The sequence below is a fragment of the Leucopleurus acutus genome, assembly GCF_964270905.1.
Source record: "Leucopleurus acutus genome assembly, chromosome: 18".
In the NCBI taxonomy this organism is placed as follows: domain Eukaryota; kingdom Metazoa; phylum Chordata; class Mammalia; order Artiodactyla; family Delphinidae; genus Leucopleurus; species Leucopleurus acutus.
Genome location: NC_139160.1, coordinates 38,176,952 through 38,191,938, shown reverse-complemented (window position 1 = coordinate 38,191,938; position 14,987 = coordinate 38,176,952). Strand labels below are relative to the sequence as shown.

At 36.5% G+C, this 14,987-nt stretch overlaps 1 protein-coding gene across 4 annotated transcripts in view; it reads right to left on the bottom strand.

The window, feature by feature from the left end:
* Positions 1 to 14,492, bottom strand: part of PCDH9 (protocadherin 9) — a gene marked incomplete at both ends in the record, with an annotated part of 976,886 nt that extends 962,394 nt beyond the window's left edge. For all 4 annotated transcript variants that reach the window (XM_082859554.1, XM_082859556.1, XM_082859555.1 and 1 more), the window contains one exon: positions 11,457 to 14,492. In XM_082859554.1, coding sequence (XP_082715680.1) covers positions 11,457 to 14,492 — 3,036 coding nt within the window. The remainder of the gene's footprint in view (positions 1 to 11,456) is intronic.
* Between the last annotated feature and the right edge of the window lie 495 nt (positions 14,493 to 14,987).

Below are 14,987 nucleotides of genomic sequence, written 5' to 3'. Positions count from 1 at the left end.
AATATCAAACTACTTTTTGTAGTAATCTCAGTTTTCTTCATGTGGAAAAGGAATTAAATAGGCCAAATATTCTCAAAGGTCCATTTTGAGTCTTGAGAAACTATTCTGTAAATTCTATTAGACACTAAATTTATCTTTCTAAAATTAATATAGTAGCTAGACACCACTTTCTATTCAATTATTATTTTGCTGCTTTTTATAGGATTCATATGTGATTCTATGGTGTTGTCTGGATGGCTCAAAAGTCTATTAAGTGAACTTTAATGATGACTTTTTTTTCTCCTCCAGAACACACTGTCTCTATTAAGCAGATATCAAAGTGAATCTATTGATTATTGTTTAGAAGTAATCACTCAATTATCTAAGTAGTCAAAGGTTTAAATAAAAATTTTGGATGAGGAATTTTCGAAGAAAAGAAATCTGATCCTGTTTGTGTTCATTCTTTCCCTTCTTATTATATCCTAACATGAATAAAGATATTATGATGGGCAGACACAGTGGTGTGGAAGAAGTGAGGGAGAAAACGGAAACCACAGATATCTCTAATTAAGTGATATGAGAGTGTGCTCATGTACATTAGAATCAGCGGTTTTTTAACCCTCTGCTTCTCTCTCTCTCTCTCTCTCTCATACAAATGCAGAAATCACTAGTGAGTCAAGACACTGATAAAGCATATAAAGGTGTTAATTATATTTCACTGTTTACAAAAATCAAAATGTCAAAATGCAGAGTCTAAGAATGCTTACACTTGCTCATCTATAGGATGAGGTTAGGTTAGTTGGTCTTCACTGGACCTCCAGAAATATGAATGGAGGTGTCTAGGGAGATCAAAATTTCTTAGATTAGAGACTATGGGGACTCGTCAGCCACCAAAAAAAACCCCAAAACCCAAAAAAACCCTTAAACCTAACTAGAGAGTTTGTCATCAAGTCCCAGCTGTTGCAGAAGAAAATAGGGACAGTAGCTGAAACCAGACAATCAGAACTCTCCCCATATATACTTTATTTGTTTAGGCCTCGTCGTCATATGCTTACCACAGTTTAATCTTATGGTCTAGAATTAGTTTACTGGGAGGTATTGCAGGAAGAACAATTTTGGGTGCAGTGAATTGCCTTGTATTGATAATGCGGGTTTTTAAGTAAATGAGTTGCAATCCTTTCCAAAAATAATGTCCCTAATGAAGAAAATGTTTCAAATTTATATCTGGCCTAAAAATAGTGTTTTTCAAGTAAAAGTAGGCACATATGAGGAAGAAATACCAGTGCAGAGGTAAGGTTCTAAACTGGAAATAAATGCTTTAGCCATGTGACTTGAAAAAAACACATTTTCTGTCTCTCAATCTCTATATAAGTTTAATAAGAATGGTAATGTCTTCTTTCTGTAGTTGTTATAGAGATTATCAATGGAAATATGCATATATAAGGCATGATTCCAATATCAGCTGATCACTCTCATTGGGTAAACATTTACTGAATGACTACGAAGTTCACTCTTTTAGGAGCTGTTGTAAGTTTAGTCTTAGAAATACAAAGGTAAGTAAGACATTGTCTCTACTTCGAGGGACTTTCTTATATTCTCCTTAATTATTAAGCTTTAAGTTATGATATACCAGTATTTTATTAACTTAGTTGTCATTTGAGACTGAAAGATCATGAGGAACCCGGGTTGTGTTTTGAATGATCCTGAATATACACCTGGGGTTGACACTGCATGGCTGGAGAGGCTACTCAGCCCCGCCAATAACAGATGGTCCTGTAGGAATAGTTTAAACCCTGAGGAGTGCTGCTCCCAGTGTCATCCAGAAGTCAATAACCCTTAGCTAAAGCAGAATTTAATTGTCTAAAACAGAGACTTTAGGTGTCAAAATGATCCTTCTTAATTATTACCATGTTTAAAAATCAATCAGTGAATTCAGCATAGTTTGCCATCACTGCTTGGCAGATTTTGGGGTCAAGACCGTGAATGAAAATGAATTCATGTCAAACTAAAATATCCTGAAGACTTTATCTGTTTTTATTATGGTTTAATGTAATTTTGATACTCACTTCAGTGTGTAGCAAAAAAAAGTATTTTCATAAAAATTCTGACATCTTTTTTTATATTGGAAATTTGAATGCATTGAAACATTATTAATCTATACAGCTAAATTTATTATGATTTCTTAACTTTGAAAATGTTATCAGTATAAAAAGAACAATTTTGAAAATTGCAAAGGAAAAACATAAATAGAGATTTTCTGTTTCTAGGAAGAAAGGACACATTGTGGATGTTTTATTTGACCCTTTATGGATGTTCTAGAGCAAAATATTTCTGTTTGATTTCTTTTTTTTGGAAGGAAGATACACAGAAATAAGTTGGTGTCATTGTCATTTAAAAATATATCTAGAAATTAAGAAAGCGGATGTATATGAGGTAACATAAGTGAACAAAGTCCACCTAAAGAATGACAAGAAATGAAGCAAAGAAAAGCTGCCAGTCCAGGTGTGTTCACAGCTGACAAACAAGGAAGGCTACTGTGATTCCAGGCTTCCAATGTGAAAATCGGTTCAATGGCATGAATATATGACACAGGCGGGCATCAACTCACAACTCAGAACTCACTCCATTTTGTCTCCATTTGTCACTTGCAACCCCTACAAGAACTTTCCTGAGAATCCTATGCAGCTGTGTATTTGAAAGTCCTCAGCATGCAGCTGCTATCACATGGAGGCACAGGTTGGTTGCAACCTCCAAATCCAAAAAAAGCACCAGCACTTTTTTTCCTCAAGAAAAGATCTACAAGGGAACTCCAGTCAGCAGAAGACACTGTCTTCCTATAAAAGATACATCTTCATTATATATATCCTGTGTTTCCATGCTTCTCCTTCTTGAGGTTTATTTAATGAGGAAAAAATCCTCATTTACTGAATTGCAGTTGCTATTGTCTTGCACAAAAACTGTTTCGTTTTCAAAATCAATCATCTGTGATGATTCTCAACAAGTCCATAGTACCTACTGTGGTCTGCACATGGATTATATATATGTCTTCTAGTAGGCAAAAATATAGGATTTGTAAAATCTTTAAAAAATAGGCATGGCTATTTCCACTGATTTTATATCTAACAGGACCTGTCCTGTCAAAGACATTAAGCATTGAAGAACTGTGAGGCATTTTACTGAACCCTGTCATGAAAGTAAATATATTGAAACCCATGTATGTCTGGAATGAGTTGCTGTGCTCCAAATACACACTGTTTACAAATGGAGAAAGGTGAATTCTAAAAATACAGTTTGAGAAATGACTCAATAGCAATTCCTTTGAGGATCAAAGCACTCACTTAGTAGCCAGCCCTCTTCATTATGGTAATGCTACAGTTTTATAGATACCTAGGGTTATAATCTGATTTATGTTTAGAGGAGAGTATATACACACAATTGGGAGATTCTTCTAGGAGAGGTGAAGGCCACACCATGGACAGAGGTACCACGAGTAAGTATGAGAGTGCCTGCAACATCTATCTTGAATAATTAGAATTATCCAAGAGCAAATCTGTTCATTCTAAGGCATGTATTTGAGATTTTATTCTTTCAGACACATCCAATATTTCTGCATTTGGAAAAAATAGGCAAGACTAATTCCCTAAGGTATAAATCACTCTAATGTGGAAGGGAATTTGTTAGCTAGTTGTATTACAAAGCCTTTACTTCATATTTAATAGGCACCGGCAATACCAGCATTATACAAAGCTCTCTACTTTGCAAATCTTTAAAACTCCACTTAATTTTCAGCACTGATTTCCTGCAATCTAAGAGCTTATGAAGGGTTCACTGTGTTCATACCGATGTATGCAAAATGTGCCAGAACTTCCCTGTCTGTGATGGCATTCATTTGGAAGTGAATCCCAAATTTCTATCACTGGCATGCTTATTTCCGACTAAAATAGATATTCTTAGAATGAAAGCTGAAGATTAGGAGGAAAAAAAGGAGGCAAAATAACTAGCACTGGAAGAGATATATGCAAATATCAGCTCAATGACAATTCTTCATACCATTTACAATTGAAGCTTAAAGACCCAAATACTCTGCAATCCATTAGTTTCTCAATATCCTGGAAGGGATTAGAGTATTTCTTAACTGCTAACAGACTGAAAAAGGCCAGAGCCTGGATATTAACAAAGCTGCATAATACCAAAATGTAGAGATGGTCAGATAGAAAGACAAACTAAGGAAGAATGTTAAAATACAAGATATTATACAAACATGGTAAAACTGAACAAATTTCCATTCCTTCCTGCAGCCTACATAATTAAACATCTACATATTTTTTTATTAACAAATATTTATTGAGTATATATGGTGTACTGCTGTAAAGTGAATGGTGTTTTTCTTTTTTTTTAATATTTATTTTATTTTTGGCTACACTGGGTCTTCGTTGCTGCACCCGGGCTTTTCTCTAGTTGAGGCGAGCGGGGGCTACTCTTTGCTGCGGTGCACGGGCTTCTCATTGCAGTGGCTTCTCCTGTTGCGGAGCACGGGCTCTAGACGTGCGGGCTCTAGAGCACGGGCTCTAGGCGTGTGGGCTCTAGAGCACGGGATCTAGGCGTGCGGGCTCTAGAGCGCAGGCTCAGCAGCTGTGGCACACAGACCTAGTTGCTCCACGGCATGTGGGATCCTCCTGGACCAGGGCTCAAATCCGTGTCCCTTGCATTGGCAGGCGGATTCTTAATCACTGCACCACCAGGGAAGCCCCCAACATCTACATAAATTAATGAGTGGTGAGGCTATAGTATACTCCTTTCAATAACAGATAAGTTAATTTCATATATTTTCTCAAGGAATTCCGGGATAATTAGTGTAAAATGACTAGAAAGAATCAATCAAATGTGCTTCACAGATCTTGCCTGTGCATGTATCTTCACCACTCCCAGCTATACAGGTGGTCCCAAGTCCATCATTTTAAATGTGATGTGTGTGTATAGCACTGTAATCAATCAAACCAATAAAGATAGGGGGGAAATATTTTCACATGCCATTTAAATAATGGATAAGTATGTAAAAACAAATCCTTAATGAATGACTTCAAGTTCTGAATGCTTTAAAGTTATATATTATGGCTCAGAAAATTTCAATTCTGCCACTATTCTTTTCTATAGGCAACAAACTGCCTATAGGACAACAATATGAGTGAGAGAGATTACGTATGGGTTGTTTTCCCAGTTTATTCCTGCCATCATTCTTTACTGTTAAGGAATGGGTAGAACTTATTTATGAACTTCACATTTTAATGAATCTTGACTTAGGGAAAAAAAGAATATAAATCAAAACCAAAATGTCAATCATGGTAATATATCTTTCTTGTTCTATATTTCTGATGGCTGACAGCCCAATAGGTTTGTATCAAACAAAGGCAAAAAGCATGTGTTCCTTTCCAATGAAATGTTGGACAGATTTAACAGCTATCTGAAATAACTCATGAAATCTTAAACAGTGAAGTATATTTCTTTTTGTAATTGAGACGTCATATTTCTACATTTGGATTTTCTTTTGTGATCCGATATAAATTTTAGGGGAGCTAACCTTTAAAAAGGCCATAACACATTAGCATTATTACTTATCGAACATGACTCCTATGCCTCTAGATACTTACAACTTTAAAGCGAGCCCCTTGTTGACTTGCATTCTTGAATTTTCATGAATACCTGGTCTGTGATTAGTGTCATATTTCAACAAACTTGATATAAATTTTAGGGCTCTGGTATGTAATAAATTCTGAGAAATATATTAAACATAAAATCAGCTGTCAGGAAAGCAAAAACTTAAAAATACACATAAAACAATTCTTGCTTAGTTTCCAACTACATGAAATATATGATATTAACTGATGTGTTAATATTACCGAGACAAATTTATAGTTTCAACAGAGGGTCCCCTTCAAGAAAACACCAGACTAAATTCAGAGAAAACTTACTGCAAGGATTTTAAGTGAAAGTGGTAAACAATCCACAGTTGTCTTTTTGCCTGTTTTAACTGCATGCAAGCTAAGAGCTCAACTCTGACAAAATCAAACTGAGAAAGTACTAAAGATGAGCCATGCAGTTGACATGGTCTCAAATTCTGCAAACACTCAATCTGGTACTGCTGGACCAACACAAGCACTATAGCTTTTCCCATTTGGTGGATTTCTGCATTACCCCACTCCCAACCCGCAAAATTTAGAAATCGAACAATCTAAATAACATATTAAAAAGAATTGTGAAAACAGAGCTTATAAGAAGATAATTTAAAGGTTTTATTTTCCTATCTCAGTACTGTCATGTAAAATAATGTAATGTGAAAAATAATTCATGAAGATGTCATTTCTAATATTTTGGGTATAACTTACATACATCTCCTATATGTCAATAAGAAAATGAAACTTTAAGAGTCAAATAATTCAAAACTGGTTATGAGGAAATCTGATTTTAGATCTGAGCTTTTGTATTAAGTCCAAATTCTGTTTTACTATTTCATGTATTATATTTTAATTTGTACTATTATGAGAAGATAAATTTTAGCTTGAAATATTTAACTAACAAGACTATGCATACACCATAAGAATATAACACATTAGTATAAGTACAATATTTACAAGGTAATTTTAATGATGCCAAAGCCTGTTCTGTGACAACATGAGGATGACTAATCTGAAGCTAAGGGAACATCAGTTTATGGTGTTGCATATATATAGAATTCATTGCAACAAAATTAAAAAAAATAAGATAATAGAATAGTTTAACTACTGAAATTATTTTCTCTATGTTAACAAATGTTCAGTAATCAGTAGACATGTCCATGCCCAATACAGTGGTAACTTTTTACTTTTATTCTCCTTAAGGTTATTAGCAACAAAGGCTAAAATGTAACTTCAATTTTATACCTTAGGTGTATCAAACTGAAAAAATATATAAAATATTTGTCTCACAAAACCAAGAGGAAAGGTAGCCAGGCTGAATGGATGGCCCACGCTCATTTCAAATTCCTGAATGAATATCCAAGGGGTCTGGGTATCTACTAATTTCATGACATAGATCACTTAGCAAAGGAGTAGAAACAAAAATCACAACTGATAACATTTTAAATATAATTTGCATCTTGAGGAGCAACTTTTTTCCATATGCCACCTATGTTCATCCCTCACAGTATACTGCAAAATTTAACAGTTTAAAATATCTTAAAGTTTTTGCTAGCTTCACATTAGTTAACATTTGCTCCCTTCACTTTCAATTTCATTTTTCTTTCTTACTGTTCTAAATAGAAATTCTATGACTATCTTGTGCATTTTGCATGACATAACAGCATTTCAGTAACAGCTGCAGTGGGAGTCTCAAAAATGAGAAGTAATCATAAAAGTAATATAGTATCTCTGAATGATTGGGAATAAAGTAATTCCCTTTATGCTGTAAAAGTATATGTATACACTTGAGTATGGCATGCAAACACATTTTCAATATATAATTTCTTCAATATATACACAAATGTATATATGAGCAAATACTCTAGATTGTGAAAAGTTAAAGTAAGTATGTTTAAGCTCTAAAATAAGCATTTCATTGAGAAAATTAAACGTAACTGTTTACCCCGAACCAAACTCACAGTACAACTATTACAAATTGTTTTATTACCGTAAGAAGTTGTCAAGTGTAAATAGGTCACTTTTTAAATTCTTTAACATTTTCATTTATACCCCTGCAAAAAGCACAATGGGGCCAAGAAAATTAATTCCCCAAATGCTGTCAACCAGGTTGGGAAACAGCAATAAACAGCTAACTGTAAAGCCTCCAGCTACAATAAAACTGCTTTCAATAAGAGCTGAGAGTTGGAGTATGCAAAAACAGGTCCTCTGGAAATGATAATCTGAAAGGGAAAGGGGCTGACATTTCTCGTCCCAATATGCTGAGGCAGTGGGTCTCAAAGTGTGGTCCCTGGATTGGCAGCATCGGTATCACCTAGGATCTTGTCAGTAATGCAAATTTTCAGGCTTGACCCTAGTGATACTGAACCTAACCTCTGGGATTAGGGACCAACAACTCATGATTTAAGAAACATTCCAAATGCTTCTGAGACACCTTAAAATTTGAAAACTTAATATTATATTTTAAAAATCATACTTATTAAGGAGATATTTTCCTTTTAGAGAAAATATGCCAATGAGCTTTGTCATTTAAAGCCCTACTGGAAATGATAATGTTGTCATCTTCTCAACCTTATAACAGTGAACTTTGTTTATTTATGAAAAAATATCAAGATATAATTTAGCTCTTTAAAAAAAGGACATTTCATTCAATCTGTGAATACTAAGGATACTTCCAAAAATTCATAAAAAATAATTTGTGGAAGATTCAGTGACAGATTTGTTATATTCAAGGAAACTGAAAGTTTAGTAAAGTAGAGTGGTTGAGGAACGTGGTTTATGAGTGTTTTATAACACATGAGGGGAAACAGCAGGGGGAAAAAAGTCAGACAAAATAAGAATCAATGCACTATAACCAAACTCATGGTGTAAATGTCAGACATTATGTTTTCATTGTACAGACAATACAAACTCATGATATTTAAGTTTGTTAACCCTTTGCTCAAGAATCTTGCATTTTACTCACTTCAACTAGCACCATAAAGTGAAAATGTGTTTCTGTTAACAGCAATCTTTGCCCACTCAACTAAAAATCTTCACAGATTATACCTTAGTTTATAAATTCCTTTGAAAGCTTTTGTTGTAATAAGCCCCACTTTTTCAAAATTGTGTTGCTTCAGGAGCACATTTTGTATTTATGTGAAGCCACTAGTTGAAGTGAAGGAGCTAAAAAAAAGAATTTTTACTTTTTAGCTTAACTAGGACATCTTTAATAACAGCCATATAGTTCAGTGAAAAAATAATTTAAAGGATAGTATATATATATGTGTGTTCTTCATTCATAGAAAATATGCCTCTTTCATAGTAAAATTGTACACATTTCTATCACCATCACCTGTCCTTACTTCCAGAAGTATTCCTTTTCTACAACACTGCAATTTTTCTTTCTCAGCATGAAAACTTCTAAAAGGTGTAAATAAGAAAAGCCATTTCAGTAGCTCTTTACCATAATAGTGAATTGTAGCTACATTTGAACATTGAAATGCCTACAAGGAGAACAGCATAGTAACACATGGTCTCAAGGAATGTCTAAAATGCACTTTAGTTCCAGTTAGAGAATTACTCAGCATCTTATTTCAAAGATTACATCATACAAACAAATTTCCTATGACTGACTAAGCCTCAACAAAAGATCTTTCCCATACTTTGCTGAAATGCACTTAACGTTTATGTCACTGTACTATATATAGATTCAACTTTGGGGAAGAAGTCAGAAAAAGTGTGTCTATACATCAATGCTCATAATACCCACCACACATAATATGAAAAGAAAGATGACGACGTGGGAATAATATCAGCATGTTTCTTCGGAAAACAAATTTCAGATTTTATATGAAAAGTTTTAAATAGTGTTATATTTTTCAAGATATTATGCAAATCATAAAATATCATCAGTATTTTGAGTGACTTTCCCATTAAAAGCAAATAATAAAAAGCCATGTTTTCTTTTCATTAAAATAGCAACTTTATATTTAAATCCACTTAGTTTCAAAAGTTACTTTTATCATCATGATTAACTATTTACCAACATTTATAAACCTCTACTAAACTCAGATATTTTCTTAACTTTAAAACATCAAACCTCTTTTAAAAAGCTCATGAAGTTAACATGAAAATAACTCATTCCAAATTCTATGTATATCCAGTAATTTCCGTATTCTCCTCTAGAACCTCCAAACTGACTTATTTTAATTCCTTTCATCCTGTGCATTCAAGCTCTTGTACTTTCTAAATGCTGTAGATATTTAATCTTTTAAGTAATGTAGATTTTAGTTGTAAAATCGTAGGCGTTATACTTAATATTCTGAACGAATCTCTGTGATTCACTGCCAAAATGATTTTAATAAATATCTTACTACCATGAAACCTTAAAGTCACTGCAGAGCAACAAACATTGGATGGTGAGAGAGAGAGTTTCAATAGACCATTCCCACCAGTCCCACCACCACAGGAAAAAAAGAAAAACTCTTGACTTTTCAAATACTAAGCAATGACTGTCAATACTATCCTGAAAATTTATCTTGCTTTACTTGATTCTCTAAAATCTGTATGTTCCTTATTTTTAACAAATTCAGATGGGTCATCACCATAGGTGGACTCAATACCGACAAAGAACTTGGATTACAAAATCCTAGAAAGTTGGTGTGTGAAAGCTGATCACAAAAGAGCAAGCAAATGAACTGACATGCTAGTTGCTCCAGAGCAACTATCATTAAATAAAAGGTATCTTTGGCCATAGTACCAGCTTGATCTTTCCCTCTCCCTTTCCTTGCTACTGTGGGATTGGCAGCTGGCCAGCACAAGGGACATGATACCCTAGTGCCATCTACAGGCTATTATTGACACTCAAATTTCATGGCAACAGACAAGCACCAGTGAAATAAATTAGACAGCGCTGCATTTAAATCTTTATTAACAAGGAATTATTAGACCTAAGAAAAACTAATTCTGGATTTGGTTGAAATATGAGTTTCTCAGCCTCTTAATCCCTCTTCATATGGCATATTTCACAGTTTAAAATGAGTTAAGACAGATCACTTATGCATTACTAAGATGAGAGAATATTTACAATGGATTCATTCTTTTCTGTATAAACCAGTTCTATTAGGGAGAAAGTATTCCTTCTTCTTTTCTTTTCTTTTTTTTTTTTGAAAGAGTACTTTGGCCATTGTGGACAATCTGCAAATCTTTCTATTCAACCCCCAATTTACTATATTACAATAAAATCATCTGAAATTAAAGAGAAGACTTCCTATATGGCTTAGTCGCAATCTATCAACAATCATGTGCTTCACAGCGGATATACATTTAATATTCTACTATCTTTTTTAGAGACTAAAAAAAAATTAACCCCTTTAGCAACCACAGCTGTAACATAATTATAGTCACACCTTCAAACATCATTTAAAACTTGAGATTTGAAGGTGACTTTTGAGATCAAATGGTAATGTGAAAATCTTGAAGCAGTCAATTTGGAAACCCCAGGAGCAGAATTTGGCCTATCAGGACAGGTTTTATTCTTCAGCAAATGTTATCTTGGGACATTTTGGAATAATTTCCTCTTTTCATCTTTTGCCATTTGAAGGAAACTGGGAGTTTAAATAATTCTCAGAACTCAGAAATTTCAAAGCTGTTCTAAAAATTCTTGACTGAGCCCCAGAGGAATAGAAAAGGGGTCAAGTTTTTTTTCCCCTCTTTATAACTAAGCTAAAGTTAGACCAAAACAAGAGACACACTGGCACGTTAATACTGGTTGACTGGGCACTTGTATGCAGTACTTATAGACCAGTAAAAGTGCTCATTTACCTGTCTGGTGTGTAAGGGGCCCTTTGTCTTGAAGCCTCCTTGGGAACTGCACTCTGAGGCACTGAAGTGATCTGAACTAGTGGAAGAGCGTTTGGAAAGGGTGTCACAACCCCCGACAAAGGTGTTGTCCAACGGGAGCTCCTGAATCACGTGATGCTTTTTCACAGAAACCGGAGTGTCTGGTTTAAGATGGAAAGCGGGCTGTGGAGAAGCGGATTTGTAGTGCTTGGCCAGGTCAGGGCTGTTCGGCTTGAAGGTGGTTGGAGGTGCCGGACCCCAGTCAAATCTACCTATGCTTTGCTCTTCCAGCTCAGCCGGCAGGCTTATTGTCCCATTGATGGGTTCGTGAACTGCATCATCGGGTTTGGACTCTTCGATGGTAACAAAGTTCAAAAGAGAGCTCTTGGGAGACTTTCTTTTCTTCCTTTTCTTTTTCTTGTTTTGTTTGTTCTCCTGGTTGGGGGACATCCATTCGGCACCTTGCTTGCTCCTCTGAGCTGCTTTGAATCTTGATGCATGGCGACAGCGCACCAGAACGGTGACGAAGATCACGACGATGACCACCATGGCACCTGCGACAATGGCAATCATGATGGTGAGATAGTCCTCGTTTTGATAGGGTTGGCTGCTATCACCTATGTTCCTGTCCAATGGGGTCTCCATAGTCCTGCGAATCAAGTCATAGATATAGGAGGCATTGCCAGCAGTGTCATTAACATAAAGAAAAACAAGCACAAGTGTGTGCAGAGACTTAGGGTATCCCAGGTCACTTATGTTGACCACCAATCGGTGCAAGCCCACATCAGTAGGTGCTGGTTTTTCTTCCAGAGTGATGTTACCTGTTACTGGATCAATCCGAAACAGGCCTTTGTTGTTCCCACTCACAATTGTATACTTAAGTTCAGCATTCATCCCAGTGTCAATATCCACTGCAAAAACTTCTGCTATCACGGAACCAGGAATGGCTGAGAGAGGCACCAACTTAAAAGAAGTATTAGAAGGTGGCGAAATGACAACTGGACTATTGTCATTGACATCCATGACATTTATAGTTACTTTTGCAGTAGAGGAACGGGGTGGTTGTCCCCCATCAGTGGCTTTAACATCGAAAGTGTAGGAACTCTGCTGCTCTCTGTCAAATGAGACATTTGACTTTATGACTCCAGAATAGGGATCCAACACAAAATTATCATTGTCATTTAAAATGGAAAGAGTCACAGCTTTATTCTCTCCAGCATCTGCATCTGTCACTGTGATTACCCCCACGGTACTATACTTTGGCAGATTCTCAGACACAAAAAATTGAAAATGATTATGAGTAAACTTGGGGCTATTGTCATTCTCATCCAGAACAGTAACTATCACAGCCGCTTGGCTTTGGAGGGGAGGGGTCCCATTGTCCCTGGCAGTTACTGTAAAAATGAATCTTTCTTGTTCTTCTCTGTCAAAGACTCTGGAGGCTGTCAAAACTCCTGTCTTTCGGTCCAGATCAAAGAAGGAGGCATTCGGTCCAAGCTGATAAACAATATCTGCATTTTTCCCACTGTCTTCATCTGTGGCACTAATAGTTGTTAAGTACAACCCACGTCGGTTGTTTTCAGAAACTGACAGCTCAATTACAGGCTGGTTGAAAATTGGTGGGTTGTCATTTTCGTCCTCAAGCTTAACCCTTACCAGAGCAGTCTGATTTAAACTGGGCTTCCCAGAATCAGAGGCAACAATTTTAAAGCTGAATTCTTTGGTGCCCTCATAGTCCAACAAAGAGGAGGTCTCTAACAAATATTGGTTGTCGTATACTGCCTTCAAATGAAACGGGACCTCTCTTTCAATAAAACAGATCACTTTGCCATTCACATCTGTGTCCTTATCTGAAACTGTAATTAGGGCGATCTTTGTATTGACAGGATCTTTCTCAGACAAATACACTGTGCCATTGATGGGACTTATAATGTACCTGAGGTCTATGTTTGGAGGGTTATCATTTACATCAGTAACATTGATGGTAACCGTTGCTCGAGCGGGAGTGGAGCTGCCATCACTGGCCAGCACTGTCACTTTGTGAATGGCTGTCTCCTCTCGATCTAAGGACCTCTGAACTGTAATCAACCCAGTAGTATTATTTAAAGCAAAGAGTCTTTTGGTTGCAGGGGCGACCTGGGCACCAAAAATGTACCGGATTTCAGCATTACTGCCTATATCTGCATCAGTGGCATGGAGCTGAATTACAGAGGTGCCTACGGGAGCATTCTCTGGAATGTGCACCTCCACTTGACCCTCTTTAAACACTGGCCTGTTGTCATTTACATCACTTACTGTGATCTGCAGTATGGCTGTGCTGGATTTCTGTGGAGTGCCTCCATCCTCTACTTTGATTTTCATCACATAGGTATCTTTCTGTTCTCTGTCCAAGTTTTGCTGAACAATCAATTGTGGCCACTTCTCTCCTTCCGGAGTTTCCACGATATCCAGTCCAAAAACACTCTGCCCATTTAACAATTCATAATGTTGTACACCATTGAAGCCTGTGTCAGGATCTGTTGCTGATGGAATTGGAAAGCGGCTGTTGATCAAAGTGTTTTCTGGGATGGAAATATTGATGACAGGAGATGGAAACATGGGGGCATTATCATTGGTATCCTTGACAATTATTTTAATTTTGATCAGCCTGAAAAAATCATTGGGGAGGATCACCACCTCAAGTTCAAAGAAACACTCATTCTCCTCATCATAAGAGGCTCCAGCACAGAGTTTTTCTCTGTCTATTCTATTGGAGGTCGTGAAAATTTCGCCAGTGCTACTGGATACTTTCACCAAAGGGGCATCCCCAGCTTTAGAAACCAGTCTGTAGACAAGGCTAGCGCTGGTCCCTGTGGCAGCATTGATGTGAGAAATGTTCAGATCCTTTGGTATGTTTCCTATGGGCACATTTTCAGGCAATTCCTCTCTAATAGTGTAAATAAGTTCTTGAGCTATTGCAGAATCCAGCCTTAAACAGGCAATCAGAGCAGCCAACAGGTAAAAATCCCTCAGGTCCATGATAATGTATTTATTTTCTTTTCCTGGGTTTTAGGGTTTAAAGGTTTCCACTGAGGAATGATGCACAAATTGCAAGAGGAAGCGTGCATGGGCTGGAGGATGCATTACATCTCATGACTTATTTGGAGACAGCCACTGTCAACACAATCATATAGACAATATTATTCTTCAGTAAACAAAAGCACACAGTCACGAAATATCACAACACATTTTCCCACTGCATATTAGTAAACATGGCAGTTTGTTCTGCCACTGTTTGCAACTTAACTCTGTGGATAAAAATACTAAATATCCCAGGCTTGTTGCATTTGCCCAGAGAAAATGAAATTATCTACTTTTGAATTAAAGACAGCTGCTATTTTTACCTGTATTCACCCACACTGTTTTCAGGATACTGTTTAATTCAAAACATGCGTTCTTGTTCTCCTCTTCCCCTCCACCACCACCACCACGCCCCCACCCCCCATCTCCTCCCATTCACACCCCCCCTCCCCC